This window comes from Lepeophtheirus salmonis, chromosome 5, assembly GCF_016086655.4.
Source record: "Lepeophtheirus salmonis chromosome 5, UVic_Lsal_1.4, whole genome shotgun sequence".
Taxonomy (NCBI): Eukaryota; Metazoa; Arthropoda; class Copepoda; order Siphonostomatoida; family Caligidae; genus Lepeophtheirus; species Lepeophtheirus salmonis.
Window position 1 is genome coordinate 70,156,426 of NC_052135.2, and position 20,345 is coordinate 70,176,770.

At 32.3% G+C, this 20,345-nt stretch overlaps 2 protein-coding genes across 4 annotated transcripts in view; one reads left to right on the plus strand and one right to left on the minus strand.

The window, feature by feature from the left end:
• Positions 1–15,525, minus strand: part of LOC121118120 (diphthine--ammonia ligase) — a 30,002-nt gene extending 14,477 nt beyond the window's left edge. The window contains exons 1-4 of one of the 2 annotated variants that reach the window (XM_040712666.2): positions 15,370–15,525; positions 15,183–15,309; positions 14,359–14,620; positions 2,762–2,942 (exon numbers count right to left, since the gene is read on the minus strand). In XM_040712666.2, coding sequence (XP_040568600.1) covers positions 2,762–2,942; positions 14,359–14,620; positions 15,183–15,300 — 561 coding nt within the window. In that variant the 5' untranslated portion in view covers positions 15,301–15,309; positions 15,370–15,525. The remainder of the gene's footprint in view (positions 1–2,761; positions 2,943–14,358; positions 14,621–15,182; positions 15,310–15,369) is intronic. The other variant, XM_040712665.2, reaches the window with a different exon arrangement.
• Positions 15,526–15,963: 438 nt separating this feature from the next.
• Positions 15,964–20,243, plus strand: LOC121118119 (REST corepressor 1). 2 transcript variants are annotated; one of them, XM_040712663.2, is made up of 6 exons: positions 15,964–16,374; positions 16,454–16,528; positions 17,669–18,054; positions 18,113–18,448; positions 19,075–19,213; positions 19,283–20,243. In XM_040712663.2, exons 1-6 carry the CDS (start codon positions 16,203–16,205, stop codon positions 19,585–19,587), a joined length of 1,413 nt encoding a protein of 470 aa, XP_040568597.1. In that variant the 5' UTR covers positions 15,964–16,202; the 3' UTR covers positions 19,588–20,243. The 2 variants fall into 2 exon arrangements, with proteins under 2 accessions (XP_040568597.1, XP_040568598.1); XM_040712664.2 differs by having other exon boundaries at positions 16,058–16,374; positions 18,128–18,448.
• Positions 20,244–20,345: the final 102 nt, after the last annotated feature.

The window sequence follows — 20,345 nt, forward strand, 5'->3', positions numbered from 1 at the left end:
CATTTCTGAAGCGGATGGTTACTCGTTATGAAATGTGAGTCACTTACGAAAACATCAACCGAAACGGTAGTGGTCCAATCGCAGTGATTTAGCACAAACGGTGGCCAAGCCAGGATTAATGGCCAGGAAGATTTTGCTGCCTGTTTGGTGGGATTGGCAGGGAATCATCTACCATCAGCTATTTCCCTACAGCCAAACTCATAATTTTGGAGTTGTACCGTTTTAAATTGGACTGTTTGAAGGAAGCCATCACCCAAAAGAGCCCATTTTTGCCCCAGGAATTGTGCTCCTACAGGACAAGACCAGCAAACATACTTCGACATTGACTCGCCGGAAGCTCCAGGAGCTTAATTGCCAGGTTTTTATGCATCCACCTTATAGTCCCGATCTGGCACCAAGTGATTAAGACCTGTTCCTCTCTATGGCGAATGACTTTGTTGGTGAAAAATTCGCCTCAAAAGAAGCTTTTGAAAATCGACTCTCTCAGTTTTTTACCAATAGGGACGAGGGTTTCTATGAAAGAGGTATTATGAAATTACCTTCAAAATGGCAGCCACTTATAAAACAAAATGGTGTGTATTTTACCAAAAATCGGATAATTCTTACTATGCTAAGTAAAACATTTAAATTAAAGAAAAAATAATGGATGTTTTTTTGCAAGACTTTTATTACAAAATAAGTAATATAATAAGTTGCCATCCTACAATTAAAAATTCGTTGAAGGAGCCTATAAGTCACTTGTTATGATTCTCATGACTTGGCTTGAGATCCATTAGAGGTATGAATTCACAGTTCTAGATATACCACTCCGAGGATTCGAGCCACTTGTGTAACTACGTAATGCAACCCGTATCGTACTCTTTGGATAAAAAGAAAGAAGGTTCACGAATGGACAAATACCCTCGTGCTCATCTTTCGTTTCTGATTCCAACTGTAAGAAGCCTTAGAGTTTTCTTTGTTTACGTCTCTCCTTTCCTCATGCTCTCCTACGACCCAGCCTCTGAGAGCAACCCCCGAATCCTCTCAGTAGTGTGTCTCACTACAGCCAAAAAGATTTTTCTGAAACATCCTGGATCATAACAATAAGGAAATCCATGAGTCCTTTCCAATATAAATAATTCAACATAACAAATAATAATTAATTGATAACGAAGAAGTGCATAGTGCTTCTTCCATTCCCATCTCTGTCGTGTTTGTTTATTATTTTATTTATTGTCGAACCACATGATATGGTTTTGTGATCATTTGATGATCATTAATTAATATAATAAGTAAAAATATATTATTCTGCAAAAGGACACTCATTAATTTACCTATATGACATATATATAATATGAACAGTACATATTAATCATACTATCATTTTCAATTGAATTATACATACGAGGGTGGCCTGAAAAGTTTACGACTTCAACGGACAGCACTTGTAAATAAAAGTTAGTAATATATACTCGTATATAGCATCTATTGACAGATATTCATCAAAGTTTCAGCCATTTTGGACGCGCAGTTATTACGTTACAGTCGTTTGAGTGAGTTGATGTGTGTTTTGGTCAAAATAAACAAAATCAAGTATCGAGCTCTCAATAAATATATATATATTTTTTAAATTGTAATTTTTAAATAGATTCAAACAATAGTAGATATATATATGTAGGCTTGTTGCATTCAAATTTTGACGCGTCTAAGTCAATCCAATTCGAAGTAATTGAGCCAAAAACAATAATTGTCTTGTAAACAATTATTTTGCAGAGAAAAACACCTACAAATTTGTTTCCCCGCTAAAAAATTCCTTACAAAGCGAGATACAATACATATCTGCTGACAATTTCATGTAACTCAATTAGAAGAGACAAAAATAGAACTTGTTCAGCCAGTGAACATGTCTCGATTCTTTCCCTTACGTCATTGACTCCTTGCCACTCATAAACCAATTTAATGTTGACAATTTTCCCATACCTTATCGTTGTGTGATGAAGTATTTTTGACAATGACATTCCATTTGGGGTAGTACATATTAGAAGGGCCTTTTTTTTCTACTTTGTGTTTTATTGCTAAAGAAGAATCATGAACATTCCTTTCCTAATAGCTTTTATTGTACCCATGTACATTGTAAATTGCAGTTTCCCTAATAAACATACAGACAGACACTGGATAATATATAAAGGAGTATTTAAATGTATTTTACTTCTTATAAAAGGTATTCATATAAATTGATCACTCCATCAAATAAAAGCGTAAAATATTGAACTAATTTAAAACACAGCATCAAACCATCCTATCTAATATTTCTTTTGTTATCAGAAAACAAATTTTATTTAATCAATATATTACTATTAGAAGCAATAAATGTCATTTAAAAGAAAAAAGAGTGTGATATACATATATGCATTGAACAAAGCGAAGCTATTTTCTGAATTATATATTTCATTCTTTCAACCTGACTTTTCAGGGCAGGCCTTTGCTATTGCTAACCAATGCCTTCAGACCTTAATTCGAGTTACGAATTGTATCGTGTGCGTAGACGTATACGAGTATATCGGGAGAAGAGATGATCTCAAGGAAACTTCCTTTTAGTCAACTAAAAAGAGTATATATATATATATACGTAAACACGTGTGTACTGTATGTATATCCAAGATATTTAATGTTTTATGAATATTTTTAAAATTGAATCCAAGTTTGTTTTTTTAGTGACTAATTCTAAAAAGGACATAGATACATATCTAAGCCCACATCGCAATTATATAGATCTGCTTACCATTTTCAAGAGATGAGGTTGAAGCTCAGCTATCGTTTTGCCAAGATGGGATTCATCCAGACCCAAGGTTGCGACCTTGACCACAATGGCTTCAATAGGACAAGATATCATTTCTTGTAGAAGTTCTCTCTGATTTCGTTCCCATAGATAAGTCAAAGATTTGAGTCCCATTCGAGAGCAGCTTTATAGACATAAAAGTAAAATATGAATATTATTAAAAAATATAAGATAAGGATCAGTAGGTATAAAAGGTTCTAGGACAATTTGCAGAAAAATATTATATAATATATATATACTAGGATTTATATATTTTATTACGAATTATTTTATTAAGAACAATTTAAGAATACTAAGACTAACTCCCTATTTCCTCGTCTTTCCCTTCCTTACGAATTATTTTATTATGCGCGTACTAAATATACTAAAACAAACTTGCTAATCCACGGACAACGGACAGACGCATGCTATAATATTAAATTATTAGATAGCACAGATTTATGTTACCAACACATAAAGTTACACAGTATTTTTTAATCAGCTGTAAATGTTTCTCTTTATTTTCCCCGAAACAGTGTTTTGATCTCTGATTGGTAAAATTATAATTAGCTGTTGTTGTTAAGCTAGGAAAAATTATCAACAATTATCGAATAATAATTCTATATTTATGAGGAAATGGCCTAATTTTAGGGTCTCTTTCTGTTTCTTTCAGGTGAAAAGGTTGCAAAATAAAATAAAAGTAACGTTTCTTGTGATATGCATATTTTATAGTGATGTGGCAGAAGCTAAGCTCGTAAATTGGTACTCGAGTTTTATGAAGTAAGCAAAAAAAAATATAAAAAAACTCGGCTCGTGTGCCTAAAACTCGAGTATTTTCTCGTAACTCGTCAAAAACTAAACTTCTTTCTTTTTCTTTTTTGAGTATATTAAAGCATGTAAATCCTCAAAATGTATTTTTTTATTATTCGGATTCAAACAGTTTCGAGTTCAAAAAAGGAAGAGCATTGCATCATCGGAGGATGTGAATCTTATTATTAATAATTAGAGAAGGGAAAAACAATTTTTAAATGTCTAATTTTCAATAATTCTATAAAAAAAATTGATTTTTTGACCAACGAATTTGTTAGCGTTCAAAAAGTGTTAGGTAGTGTCAGGGGCGTTCACAGGGGGTGGATTGAAGGGGCTGAAGTTGCCTCAATAAATAAGATTTTATTTTTATCACTCCAAAAATATCAGAAAGGCAAAAACTGTAAGTTTTATACCCATGAGTATTGAAAGAGTTTTCAAACGAGTAACGATTATTCAAACGAATAACGATTATAGATCGTACATCCTCGAGTAATTTTTGTATAAACTCGAAAATACTCGAGCAGCAAAATTCAGTTTGCGGTACATCAATAATATTTTAATACTACTTATAATGATATTACGATACGTAATGTTGATACTCTCTTAGTAATAGCGAAGGAAGTTATAAAATAAAAAATTAATAAACACGAAAGAGAAAAATCACAAACATTGGATCTTGATCAAGATTGCAGTACATTATAGTTTAAACCCGTGATTCTTAACCTTTTCATCATTGTGGAACCCCTATTTCGTTTTTGAGGAGAGCTCTGATTTTGGCCGAATATTTGGTATCAGAGAAGCTTAGAAATTTTTGATGACATTTTTAAAGAAAATACATTTATTAATTACATTTTTTCATTACAAAAGACATTTCTTTATAGCCTTAATAACCTCGCAAAGCCTCTTTAGGAATCATTCGTCTAATGACCAAATAAGAATTAACAGTTGACAACAAAAATATGTAGTAAATTTTTATAATAGTAAAGTAATACTCTGTTTACAATTGATGCAATATCGTCATAGCTCATAAGCATTTGTAAATTAACCCAGACGTTTTAATCTATGGATGGCGACTTGACACCTTTCAGTACAGAGATAACCCTTTACAAAGAAACACCTTTTTTCTCGGATCTACCAAAAAAGTAAATTAAGTCACAATAGTATGCAAACTATACGCTTCTGCATTATATGAAAGCACATAATTATCATGTCATTCTAGATAATGATAATAATTAACAATATATTACTCTCATTAATTTACCTATATGTCAAGAATAATATTATATAGTTAATAAGATGCACCCGTATTACAAGGTTAATAGAAATACAAGGTAACGCGTGTAGTACTGGTGTTTGACTTCCATCACGCTTTAAATATCGACGTCATAGTAGATGAGTGGTTGCGTGTTTTGTCATAATCTCTTTTTCTTGCAAAGTAGTCTGTACGATACATCAAATTGAAAATTCTAGAAATAAAGACGTCATAGACTATGAGTGGTTGCGTGTTTTGTCAAAATCTGCCTATCTTGCCCAGCAAATTAAAGATGGGCTCAAGGACATAATTCAGAATTTTGAACAACTTTTATTTCATGTATAAAGTCTGTATTTGTCTCCGTTTGTGAACTAAATAGCCTGGTTATGGGTTTTTATTAGCAGAGGGACATACAAACATACACATACTATAATAGTGGGTGCGGTGAAAAAAACCGCTACATTTTTGCTACATAAATCAAGGTTTTGTGAATGCAGTAAAATTGTTCCTGTCAAATACTAAAAATAAACAAAACATCAAAAATAAACAAAAAAACTAGATCTTCCCAAGTATCTTAGAGGTCGAGAAAATGCCATCTGAACGTGACCAACGAATTTTGGTCCGTGCATTTTTGGAGGCTCGCAAGAAACCAACAAGGCAAAGGTTGTTACCATGGGTCCAGACTAACTACCCAGACCTGAACGTGGTGTTTCTGCGAGATTGTATGCCTGCACACACGTCCAAAAAGGCCCAGAAGTGTTTGGAGGACATCTTGCCTTTCTGGCCAAAGAAAATGTGGTCCCCCTACCCACCAGATGCCAACCCATTGGAATTCACTTTTTGGTTGCATGTTGAGTCAAAGGGCTGTATCGTTCGTAAGCTAAATATCAACAATCTAATGGGCACTGTCAACCAACACTGGGATGCCATGTCTAAAGACTACATCCGCAATGGGTGCAAGCCTTCTGTGACCGCTAAATCGATGATTAGGGTAGCCAAGACATCAAATTAGTTATTTTTATTTTATTGAAATACCCTTTTACGCCTTGTTGCTGAAATAATTAATGATAAAGTTCTAGATTAAAGTGTAAAGATTTTTTCGTCGCACCCGGTATTATATTAAAGTAGATTTAGTAAATTAGAAAAGCAAAGAGTTTATTTTCGTTATTCTTGAGCACACACAATCATGGTTAGACTTTATACTTAATTTAATCATTATAACAGCTTTAGAAATTATAATCAAAGTTAAAAATACAAAAACTCCTACATTAAAACATTTTCAGGATTTACAACTTTCACTAATCAATCTCAAGCATCAAGGGTCCAATGTTTATAAGGAAACCTCGCACGCAACTTGTGCGAGAAATTCCAACGGATTTTGAGACCTTTTCTGTTTCTTTTCGGGAAAGGTTGCGTGATACAACAAAAGTATACGATATGGGGATCTATTTAAAACGATTTTTTTCCTTTGAGGTCGGTCCAGACTTCTTTACTTCTTTAAAAGAGCAAATTAGTTCGTTCGACTAAAAAACATAACGGTTTTAGACCGGTCTATAATTTTCAAACCAAAGCCCAACACTAATACATTTTTAAAAGCAAAAAGAACTCAAGTGTAAATAATGAATATTTCATTTTCAAGAGAAGATATTTTATCTCTATTACTAGAGAAATATTGATTCAGCAAGATATTGATTTGCTTTCAATTTTTTAAAGGCTCAGGGATAATTTCTGAATATTATAAAAAGGAAGTGATGAATCATGAAGTGGGAGACAAATTCTTATTCATCCTCAATTGAAAATCCTCATTTGTAATCTAAGTAATGGATTATGGAATTTTGGATCGTATAGTGAAAGATTTTGAGGGAAAATTTCATTTTTCGGAGACTTGAAACTTGAAAGAGTGCTCCAAAGGCAATTATCAAATATGATTGAATTCTGTCGAAGTAAGAGATAATTTTTTATAAAGGATTACTTTATATTCCTTTAGATCTAACTTCTAATGACAGATTGTCTTTATTAGTCAGTATGGAAGTACTTCGTATTAAACTTTATCGAAGGAAGACATTTTGGTTTTTTTAGGGAATTTCTATGGACCAGGATATAATAATGAGATTGTCAGTTCCTTCATAGTTAATCATATTTCTCTTGTACAGGAAAAAAGCGTCTCTTGATGTGAATGTTTCGGTACTAGGAAAACTGCCCTGTGGAAAATTGCCCGTAGAAGATTGCCATGGAGGAAATTTGGCAGATAGGAAAATTGCCCGTATTTTCTTCAAACTTCATGACATATGATAACACATCATAAATACACTTAATATTATTTGACAAATATCCAAGCATATTTGTTTGTTCCATCCTTCAAGGGAGTACCTTCAAGAGTGAGAAATATTATTGCAATAACATTTCCTTGCATTTTTTCAAAATTACATCAAATCTTCTAAGAAATGGATCGAGAGGATTGGAAGGAGGAATAAATATCTTAGAGCCTCTTAAAATATGGTTGAATACCGTCCATCCTCGGATTAGCCCGGTGGTATAGTGGGATTGCTAAAAACCAAGGCCAATTCAACCAATACATCAAAGGAATCCCTCTAATACCAAAAAATAGTTCCAAGGTCTCGGATTGCGCGGGTATTTGGGTGACCCCTGGATCCTTAAAAGCCACCGCTAAAGCATCAAATACATCCAAAGAATCCCCTAATACTAAAGGGCGGAGATTATTCAACCATATTTTAAGGAGGCCCTAAGCCTATTTAGTCCCCCCATCCTGCTATTGCAATAATATTTCTCACACTTGAAGTTACTACTCCCTTCGAGTATGGAACAAACAAATACAGTTTTCCCCGCAAACCTGTTTTCATCTATAGATGACTTCACATTAAGTAATTAATGTCCCAACTCTTGTCAAATTGATTTCCAAATGATTATAATTATTTTAAATAGTGTTTCTGAATTGATTTCCTGAGATGACTATATATTTGTGGTTCATTTCTGAAGAATTTATTATCAAGGCTCCCTTTATTTGTGGTTCATTTTTGAAGAATTTATTATCAAGGATTCTTCATCCTCCCTGTACATATATAGAGGGAGAATATCTGCTTGACTATGTACCCTTAACCTTAGGAGTTTTGAACTTATATTATGGATTACGAACCTAAGTGGGGATTACTCAACATGATTAGTATGAATTAGTCCATATTTTTCCTATTTTAATGCAACAAATCGTTATTATTGTCACTACTCAAACTGAAAATACATCACATAAGAAGTTGCGTTGATATTTCTTTTATTTTAAATTGATTTTTGACAATTTATTGCGACAGCAAGATCAACTCTTACTTCCTGATGTTTATTTATTACATTACATTTAGACTGCAATGAATCAATTTCATTTGGAATAACTCATAATAACATTGATCAATGATCCCTCGATGTAGATTAATTAACCTATGAAATAACATGATAGAATAAACTTATAATTTATTTTTTCAATTCTATAATTATTATGTTTCTTTAGAAATCCCATCATAGATGACTTAAAATCAGTGTTGAGTAGTAGTCTCCATGATCATATTTATCATAAATATTGATAACTAAGGGTAAACTAGTACATAAGATTTAAACTTCAATATTTTTCCCTGGGATGTTTTAAGTTTTTACAAACATTTATCTCATTTTTTTCATTTTGTGCTACTACAAAGTTTTTATCATAATATTGAGAAGTTTATTGGACGTTATGGACAAAAAAGAAGAAAAGAAATGGTCTGATTTAATGGACTCTAGGCAAAGAGTGGACACTCAAGGCAAGGAAGGTATGGTTAAGTAGTTCTCAATTCTGATTGGCTTAAAATTAGAAGCTGCTATATGTTCCTCCAGCTAGGCACCTAAACAGTGGATGGGGGAATGGATATTTTTCCACAAATATCAAGCCATCCCTCCCGCCCATTTTTGAAAGGTAGAAGTAATAAGGGGACTACTTTAGGAACTTATTCTTCCCTGTGTTTTAGATTGAATTGTTTATTTTTCCCTTCACCGCTCTTTCCCTAGAGTACTTTAGTCTGATCTACAGGACATCGAAAATGTTTGGCAAGAGTAAGGCAAGACATAATAACTGAGTCAAGTTGTATTTGAGCTTTTGACCAGATGCCTTACCAGTGTGGAAACAAGCAAGTTGAAGGCATATTTCATGTCTAGGAAGAATAATCACTTTCTTTGCTAATTATATATTTATTTTTAACATATTGACAATAAAATAATATTACTTATTGAATCAAAACATTCATGTTTATAATAGGAGGTTGTGTGATTTTAAGAGAGAATTGTTTAGATGTTAAGTAATCCATGATATATTAGTATATAAAGTAAAAAATTTTTTCAATTAAATACTCTCATTTTCAAAGACCAATTTATAATATATGTAGAAGATAACTCTGCAACCAATCCTCAGAGCTACTCTCCGTTTTTCAAGAGACCCCTCACACGTAACAGATCAATACTTATATCAACTCAAATGAGGAGTTATCTCCTCATGAATGAAAGAACAATAATAAGAGTTTCGGTACAAAATATTGATATGATGGGATGACTGATGCATACTTTAGTCTCTAGAGCAATAACTAACAAAAACAAACAAACCACTAAACTCCTGCAATAGTTAATTCATTTTTACATACCAGCGACTATATTTTAGTCAAATCTTAACAAATACTACTTTAAATGCATATGAATGATGATATACATGAGAGGCCAATAACAAACACCATCAGAAACAATTCTCTTTGTATACGCCTGCAATATTTTATTAAAACGACTACATTATTACTCCTTAGATCAAAATATGTTTATGATATACATCAGGAAGCACTATATACAGTGCACACTGTGACCTTTTTTCATAGAGAGTGCGACGGGGAAATTTTCTGCGTCATTAAAATTTTTTGCGTCATTAAAATTAATTTTTTGGAGCTAATAAATGAACAGGAATCAAAAAGGCAAAGGGTTTCGGATCTTCTCGGCGCAGATATTGACCCAAAAAGAATTTCAGACATTGTCGGCATGACTGCAAGGACAGTCCAGAACATTCAAGTGGCCAAGAAGAATGAAAAAGGAAGGCAGGAAGTGGAGGAAATGGTTTGAAGCGAAATGAAACATTTCTCAAGTCCCTGGAGGCCAAGATCAAGGAAGATACAACAGCATCAATGCGCCGCTTGGCTGACGAGTTCAGCGTGGACGAGATCACCATCAAGAGAGCACTTTCAGGACAAAATATCCGGCCCAAACAATGTGCTTGGGAGTTGTGACCTCTGATGGGAAGAAAATGGATCCCTTCTTCTTCAAGCTCAATGAGAAAATCGGGACTAAAGCCTACTATAAGGTCCTGGGGTTGAAAATCTTGCCCTGTCTGAAGGGTAACTATTCTGATAACAACAATGTGTGGACCTAAGACGGTGCCCCCATCCATGCGGCCTTGAAGACACTGAACTTCTGCAAGGAGCATTTTGCTAACTTCTGCGACAAGACCTTCTAGCCCTCTTCCTCTTCCTGACCTCAATCCCCTCGACTTCAGTGTGTGGAATGTCTTAGAGAGCAAGGTTGGGAAGATATAACAAAGAAATTTGCAGGAGCTCAAGATCAGAATCAAGAGGGAATGGGCCAACATGTCTGCCGATTATATTGTAGCAACCTGCACCGAGTCCGGATCTCGTGTGGAGGCTGTGATAGAGGCTGCAAGCAGCCATATTGAATAATTTTTCAAAGATTGATTGCTAACAGTTTTTCAATAACATTTTTCATTATACTTTTCTAATAAAAAGTCATTAAGATTTTGGTTTTGATTCTTGATTACGGAAAATTTCCCTGTCGCACCACTCTGTACATAGATACAGATACACTTTGCTTTATGAATAACAGAAGATATGGGTAGTAGTATTTCTGTTACACTTTCATATTCGTGGGGTACAACTTTTTCCAATAATTCCCAATAAGAGATGATTTGGTAAATATGTATGTAAAAGAATTAATCAATTAATCTATGTTAACTGCATATTAGAAGTTATACTAATTAATATTCATTTGTAGGTTTGTTACTGGGCATCATTTTTGTTCATACGCAACCCACAATGGACAAAGCACATCACTTGCACAATAGCATGCATCGTTAAAAACTTTATCTGTAGTGACTCTTAAATATAATTTTTATTCAACTTTACATGCAATGAATTACATAAAGGAACCTTATATCTTGAAATCATTAAATGCGACATTTCCCAGGAAATACTTTCTTCTCTGGAATTTATCGTAGATGTAAAACCCCGAGAAACCTCGGAATCGAAAAAATAATAGGAATAATACCCGTCAATAGTTTCTTCAAAAATTGCAACCGACTCTTCAAATGGTGCAACTATCTGAGTTGCAAGGGACGGTTGAAAGAGTTTAGACAAATAGATTTTGAGTTAGAAACTAAGAAAACTTAAATAAATAATATTGATCAAGGAAATAAATAACTATATAGACCTTTAAAGTTGATGAATTACACAAGTTGAAAATAATATCTGTTTGACAGCAACAATATTGATTTGATTTTTTTTATAAGCGGAAATTTATCGAGGTTATGTGAGGAAATTACTAAAATCCCGTGATAATTAATTATATTGTATAAAAAAATTAATTCAGATAAAAATAGGTAAGCAATTGAGTTTTTTTATATCATTTTATCAACTTCTTATTTATTATTTGAAAACTAATCAATATTGTAGCTGAACTAGACCTTCCAGAACCAAACGTGCCTTTGTTAATATAATCCGTATTATTTGTGCTTCAAATGAAAAACTTATGAGGGAAAACAAATTAAAAACGAGGGGTTATTCTTTTTTTTTTTTACTAAGCCCATAAAATAGAGTGGTTTTTTCGCATTAAAATACCATTTCCTCATGATTGGACGATCGTATATAAAATATAAACAGATATTTGAAATAACCATAAAATTAGCAAAGAATTAAATAATGTTTATGTGGGTTATTATTTTGTATTCTTAAAATATTTTAGGAGGAATTTTGCGCTCGCCCTGATATTCTGATTTTAAAATTATCTTTACATTTAGTATGGATGAAGCTACCTTTTGGGTTAAAAAAATATAACATTGATTTTAGCTTCAATAAAATTAAAATCAAATCTATATTACAAGTAAACTATAGGCCCTCTTGAAAAAAATACTATTTTGAAAATGAAATTATTTACCTTTAAAATGAGTTACTATTGTTTTTTAAATTGAATTGAATTTTATGAATTTTTATACTAATTGGGCAATTTTCTCCAAGATGACTATATATAGCCACATTGATTTTTTCCCAGATAAAATATCAACACAAAGATATCTTAACATTAAATATACCTGGAGTAAATATGTTTATTTTCCTGAAACCTGATTTAAGCAGTCGGGCAAGGGAAACTCAAAAAAGCGACCGCTTATTGCAAGTAACCTCTTAAAACATTTTCCCCTATTTTTTAACCATTCTTAATTTTAAAATTGGAAATGGATACTTAGTCCGGTGAAACACTTAAAAATGTGTTCGTTAGACCAGTTGTGAATGATTTTTTTTTTCTTTCCCCTGTAGAATAACTCAAACCCCATCAAATCATTTGATAATACTCTAAAAAACAAAATTGGTTTTCTAAATTATATGTGAATGAAAATTTCGTATAAAATATAAGCCACGCAAAATATTTTTTGCATTTACAAGACTCATTTTTTCCCAGTAGGTGTTGTATATAAGTATATATCGATTAGCTACACCGGTAAATATGAAAGGTCTTCCCGCGAAGACTTACACGTTTAATAATGTTGTTTATAGATTTTACTAGAATAAATTGAGTCTGTTTTGTGAATCTAAGAAAGTAAAGAGTTCTAATTGAAACAGCCAAATAAATATTAAAATACAAATTTTTGATAATTATGTGTATTTTTACGCTTATAAAAATGACGGAAAAAATTTCAATTGTAATCCCATACCAGAAAATGTAATTTTTAGATAGATGATTACATTTTGAACTAGAAAGGGCACCCGGTGGAACACAAATCCTCCGCCTCAAATCAAATTGAGTATCGTATCTCAATGTGTTCCAAAGGCATGGTCGATTATGCATTTTTTAAGCTTTGTGTTACCTTGAGCTCTCAAAATTTAATGACCTCTTCCTTTGACCATATATAATCTTCCTAATCATATCGATCAGTAACTTTTGCCATAATCAGGTGGACTAACAAACAAATAAACAGAGGCAAAAGCATAACTTCCATTCAACTTCGTTGCGGAGGTAACAATACCTCACAATCATGGTGTTGTTTTTTTTTAAGTATTTAACTATACCGATCAACAATGTACTATACTGTACATGATCAAATAGAGCTAAATACGAAATGAAGTATTCACTTTAAAAATTACATTATTACTATTATGATTGCTTTGTTCAATTCTTTATTATAAATAAAAATAAACTATGAGTTAAGTTTGAAAAAATTATGATAGAAAATTACTTTGTACTTTTAATATTGGGGTGCATTGGCTTTATTAAAGCTTGTTTAACTTATATTTGATTATATTATGTACTTAAAATTATTTTCTTTTTTTCAATTTTTTTTTCTATTAGAACTTCATCTCATAATTTCAATACTTTTTTAAGTAAGTATATTGCTCACAATGACTTCTTTGTTGTGATCTTAGCTTTTGAGAAATGAAAATGAGGGAAGAAAGGAATATATACAACACAAGGGAAATTGTTCAAATAGAAGATGTGGTTGTTGAAATTCACCTCTGAAAATAATTTATTCTAAGGATGAAAAAGTAGGAACTCCTTGTGATCAATAATACACTTTAATAAGTATTGAAACTATGTAGCAAAATCCTCATAGAGAAAGCAATGTTTTATAATTTATACACCACCAAAAATTCGGAATTAAGATCATTATCAAGTTCAAAAAGCCATTATATGAATTAGAAATCATCATGTAGATGATATTTAAATCCTAGGTATTTCCAAATAACATTCGGCTAAATGTATTTCATTAAAAATGTTTCCGGCAAGATTACCTAGTATCCATGACAAGCGTTATTTGAGATAAAATCATCAAATTAATGATGATTATCTTTTCTAAATTGACTGCAGAGGTCGAATTATTATCTTACATATTGTGGCTCAAGAGCACAAGTCTAATAAGAATATTTGTCATTGAAAAAGTGAGATATCTAGCTAGCATTTATATGCTTTTGAATGTATTCATAATTTACAAATACTGCCCAAGGAAATATTACATATTTTTTTGTAAAATACACATTACAAAAATATAACATACATAGATATGAACATTTTGATTTTGAATAGTTAAATCGCCGATATGTTCTCACAATATAATATTACACTTGCTACACTTTGCTACAGACTCATGATATATTAATACCAAATAACGGTTTATTTTTATTTATACTGAAATGACAATGACACTTACATATCTTCAATACGAACACGTTGATAATTGGAGAAAATTGCACCACTAGCAACGGCATCAAAGGGAATGTCCTTTTTAATTTTTGTGAGAAGTCGAAACAAATCTTCGACTTCATCCTTTTCGTTCTTTTGATACACAGAGTCCAGACATAGTGGAGAGCCCGTAATGGGTTCCCGATAAAGAGGTAGTTCAAAGGCTTCAGCATATAAGTCAATGGCACCATGACCAACAGTTTGATACATATAACTGTCCAATTCCTCAACTAAGTGATAATTAATAAGTACATCATTAAATATTTAGATAGCAAAAAATCCCATTTCATTCATTAACTGATAATGAAGAAGCATTTTAACATCCATCTGGATGAAAAAAATCGTACGTAGAGAATTTGCCGGAAGCATTCATGGAGCATTACATTCGGTCATATGCAACAATCAACTAAAAACGATGATAAATCTTCATTAAGCATCTCAATATTGATATGAAATCATTAATAAACTAAATCATATCATCAAGGAGTTATTTAAAGGTATTCACATATAGTACAAATTGTGAACATTGTTGAATGGAAAGGAATGAATCCTTTTTGAATAAGAAGCCATTAACAGCGCTGACCAAAAAATAAAATTAAATATGCGTTTATTCTTCATTTACTCGAAGCATCATGAAATGCATCAAATAAGACCATTTGATAAACTTAATGCGTCGCAAATTGAACTAACATTTGCTCTTATAATGAATGGAAGTAATCAATTTCTTAGTAATGCTTTCGGCAAACTCTTCTACAACCGAACAAATCATAATACATCTATTTTAAGAATAACCTTCTTTGTTCTCCGGGTATAAATTCCCTAGCGCAACGATTTCATGTCCATCCTTAATTGCCTGGACTATGTTGTAGCAACTATCTTTTCCTCCACTCACCAAAGCTACAACCTTCATTTTGATTTACTGAAATGATGAATGGTGCGAAAAAGTTCAAATAAATGAAAAACGTAGAATTTAGAATACCTTACGGGTTAGACTGATCTTCTTTCAATATGCTATTGATATCAATTTCAATGAATACATTGAAATTAATATTATGAAAAAATCGCTACGAATTCGAATCTCATGTGGACATCATTTGACATTTTCTTATTATTCAAATTTAAATTCGCATTCGCTAGATGGCAGCACTTTGTATTAGCACTATTAAACCATGGGGAGTTGAAAATACTTTCACCTACTAATGCTACTATCTAGTCCTCAAGCTACTTATTCTAAATTAGTAAAGAGTTTTTATTCATAGATTGGATCTTCAATTTGAGTAATATTAATAATGCATGTTTCAAGTTGGTATGACTTTGAAGTGTAGCAAAGGATATGTCCTCTATGAATAGAAAATAAGGATGCATCTTATGTTTGGTGTATTCTTTTCTTGAGTAGCATAGTACAAAAACACCGTAGAAGGAGCATTTTGTTTCTATTCAAAAACACAATAATAAAGGGCTCCAGTTGTATCTTGTAGAGAAAATAGAATCTTAATTATATCAAAGTATATGCTTTTATCCTATGAATATGCGGACATTTACGACGAAATCATTAATTTAATTTAATTGAGGAGGTGGTTTACAGCGCCGTCTACATTGTATTTTTTTAACTTCAAATACATCTTTGTCGCCCTCTAGTGAAAGGTTTTATATATAGAATTTCACGTACGTTTTAGTGAATTTATTTCTTTGAGAATCACGCACAAAAAAATAGCATCTCTGTAAGAAACCTCTTGAGGATTGCTACGGTGTTTTAAAATCAACTGAAAAGCGTCCGTTTTCTCATTCGAAGTCTCGAAGAACTATTAATAAATGAAGATGGTTTTTTTGGGAACGAATGGGAAGTCTACCGAAAATGGGAATAATTCAGGGGTAGACTCGAGTGCTGGAGAAGAGGATGATCACTCTACTGGAGAACGAGAGGGACGGATTCGTGTTGGGAGGGATTTCCAGGCACAACCCCCCGCTTATATCACCATTGAACGTAAGTTCCGGACTCGGAGATCATAATTTTTGTATTGGTTGTGTAACTATTTGACGACTCTTTTATTCTTCTCTTTCAGAACGGAAGCCCGATCAATGTCCGGAGAGAGCTCTCCTCGTCTGGTCCCCGAGTATTAATATATCCAACACCAAACGTAATGATCCATCCCTTCTGCATTACTCAATCATTAATAAGCCTTCTCATTCATGTCCCATCTTTCCCCCAAAAAAAAAAAAAAGTCCCCGTATTCACTGGGTTAAGGCCACTTGCCCAGTTTTTTAAATAGACGTACAAAATTATCGATAAAGCAACCCCTAGAGCATCAAAAAGGCCTAATATCCAATGGATAACATACACTCTAGTATTAGCTTATCATTATTTAATCAAAAGACCCCACTCAAGTCAAATTTGGAAGAGCTATGTTCCTTTTCCGGATCAGCTTTACAAATGTTAGCCTCGAATACGTCATTTATAATTAGTCATTTCTATTTAGATACACTTAGGAAATAATTCCATACAATCAAGCAAGTCCAAAGCTATGCATTTATATATTTTAGTAATAGTTTTTACCTTCCAAAATTCGAAGCAGGAATACATATATTAAAAAAGCTCTTATGGACCAACAAATGAGAATGATTCTATGCATTGTGTGCTAAATTTTTGAATAAAAGGTTTACTCCGATAGTATTTTTAATTGGTACGAGGTTTTTTTTTGTTCTAAAACCAGATGAAACATGCCCTTTTTTTACATCCAACTAACTTTTTTATTAGCTCTTAAAATGCCCTGTTTCGAAACTTTTACCAACTAATTTTTTAAATGCAGAGAAAGCATATTAATTTCTATCAATTTTTCACTCCAGGGGTGGTTCTTTTTCAAGAATATAAGTTATTTTTGTACTGTTATTTATGCATCATAATGCCTATTAACCTCTCTGAAAATGCTAATATGTGTTTTTGAAGTAATTAGATGTTACATATTGTGGACCTTGAGCATAATTGCTCTCATGTTGCTTTTTGTAAAACATGTAATTAATAGTTCACATTAATATGTAATTAAAATTATCCATATTAATCAAATACTGTATAAGGAAATATTCAATTCTGATAATTTTATTCGTAGATATTTCAAAGCTATGATTTTGTACTCTTTGTAATATTACTCTGAAGTCCAAGATATTTAGTTATACCTTCTGAGAATTAATACTTTAAATAAGTTTATTTAATTTTTTAAATATCACCTCTCTGTTTTTGTTGTTAGCTCTATACTTATTTGATTATATTTGTATGTAATTAGTTGACGAGTATATTCAAGTATCCAAGGAGAAATACGGCTATAACGCGGAGCAAGCACTGGGAATGCTTTTCTGGCATAAGCATGACTTAGATAAGGCAATGCAAGATTTAGCAAATTTCACACCCTTCCCAGACGAATGGACCGTGGAAGATAAAGTTTTGTTTGAACAGGCCTTTCAGTTCCACGGTAAAAGTTTTCATCGTATTAGGCAAATGCTTCCAGACAAGTCCATAGCTCAATTAGTGAAATATTATTACTCATGGAAAAAGACAAGGACACGAACATCTCTCATGGATAGACAAGCTCGAAAGTTACAGTCTGGTAAGGAGGATCAAGGAGGAGAAGAAGTGGAGATGAAGGAACAATCTGATGACGATGATAAAGATGTAAGTGTTGTACATACACTTTTTGATTAGTCTTATTAAATGTTCTTCTACTACTCAGAAGCAATCTTTGCAGGCAAATAGCACCACTCCTAAACCCAATTGTTTCAATTGTGGAATTCTTTGTCATGTTACTCATTCTACACCTAAAGGGCAAATGTGTGGAACTTGTCATCAGTACTTTACACGCACGGGAAACATCAGACCTACGACAGGTCCTATACGTAAAGATGGAACAAAGAACTCCAAACATTCTTTATTTAAGAACAATAGTAAACCGCCTAAGGGGATGTACGTCAATCATGATGACTTGGTCTCTTTAGCTACTGGGCCTAACGGACAAGGCGAGACACTTTTGAAAGCTATGGACAGAGAAATTATTTCTTATAAGAGAGTCGTAAGTTAAAACATACGCATGCTTCATTCAGGGTTGGTGATCGGATTTTAAAGTTAGTTCATTGTGGAAATTGGAAGTAAAAATAATGAGATATCCAAAACATTACTTTGAGATCTTTTATATATTAATTCTAAAAGGGGGCTGTATACTGTAGTTCTGACTCAATTATGAGGGAGCTCAAGCTTGACAAAGGTTGTGATCAATGTCTTATTGCAATAAAAGTTTTTCCAACTATTTAAATCCGTAACCAATATACAATAAGTGATGTCTGAATGGGTGAAAATTCGTTTGTTAAAGTCCTGTATTGATCAAATAAATGATGTGCCAAATAGGAGATCATCCTCCCAGGTTTGAATATTGGTCTAAATACATTCGTATATCACAGATATTTACCTATGAAAGATTTTTCTTTCTCCATTTATTAATTACGTCAAATAAGCAATAATGTATTTGTCTCATACAAATAAACGTCAGTCACAGCACTTATTTATATAATGTATCTTTTCTTTTTACAATTTCATTGGTACATTATTTTCAAAATATGACTTTAATCTTGATTTAAGTGAGCCGATCCTGGATATATTTATTACAAAATATGCAAATACTGATGTATCATCTGCTTTAAGGTTCAAAATAACAAGCAGTTGCTGTCTTCATTACAAAGAAGATCACGGGAAAAAGACATTGAGCCATATCGCATTCCTACTCCAGAGAATAAATTCAACGCACGATGGAAAGATGACGAATTACTTTTAGGTGTTCAAGGTAAATTAATTATTATTAGCAAGGCTCTATTAGAATCTTATTCCCTTATTTGTCTCTTATTATTTGTAGGTGTCAGAAAATATGGTAAAAATTTTAAAATAATAGCTGAAGCTATCGGAACCAAAACTGAGTCGAACGTTCGTAGTTTCTTCGTTAATTATAGACGTAGATATAACCTTGACGCAGCTCTCAAAGAATATGAGGCGGAGAATGGTCCTCTTCCAGAGGATGATGAAGTGTTGAAAATGGAGCTTGAAAGATCATCTAGCGCGACAGAAGTTGTTTCAGAATCTGCTCCTGGCTCCCCTTCAAATAATTCCTCTTTAGGTGACAGTGTATCCAATAAAAATGGGAATCCAATCTCTGCCAAATGATTATTACCATTGTGAGTTATGAAGAGCATAGAAACAAACAATTTTTTTAGTTATTAATCCAATTATATTATGATGAAACTTTGTTCACGGATAGTGGGCTCAAGGTTTGATTCTATCGTGCTCAGTTGTTTATCTGTTTAAAATATATTAAAAGAGCTGTAATTATAATTTTCAGAAAGTATATGTTTGATATATAATGAATGAGTATACGCAAATTGCATTCTATAAAAAACTGTTTTATTTTTTAACAGAATTCATTTTCAATTCTTATCATAATTTTGTAAATGGCTTTTCATTGCTATTGAATCATTTTTGTATTATGTGTAAGTGTAATAAATCAATAATTATTTTTATCATACCTTCAAGGGTTAAAGTACCATCCATTTTTAATTGCAGATAGGAAATTTAATTAATAATTAAAGTACAAAATGTGTTTGAATTTACATATATGATTTTTCCCATTGTATTGTCACCTAGGTACTACTAGCCATCTAATTTCTGATTGCAATAATAAATTTATTGTCATTTTACTCGTTATGTTCGATATTTTTTTTCATTGTTAAAAGTTGTATTTTTACTTTTTTTGTATTAAGACAAAATATGTATACTTCTTCCATTCTTTAGTAATAATTAATTCGTAAATTCGAGACATAAAACTGACGTTGGTGTTTATTTATCAATCATATTTTCTTCCTATAATTCAATATTACAACTGTCAATTGTATAAATGGTAGGGTCCGTGGAAAGTTTGGTTAAAA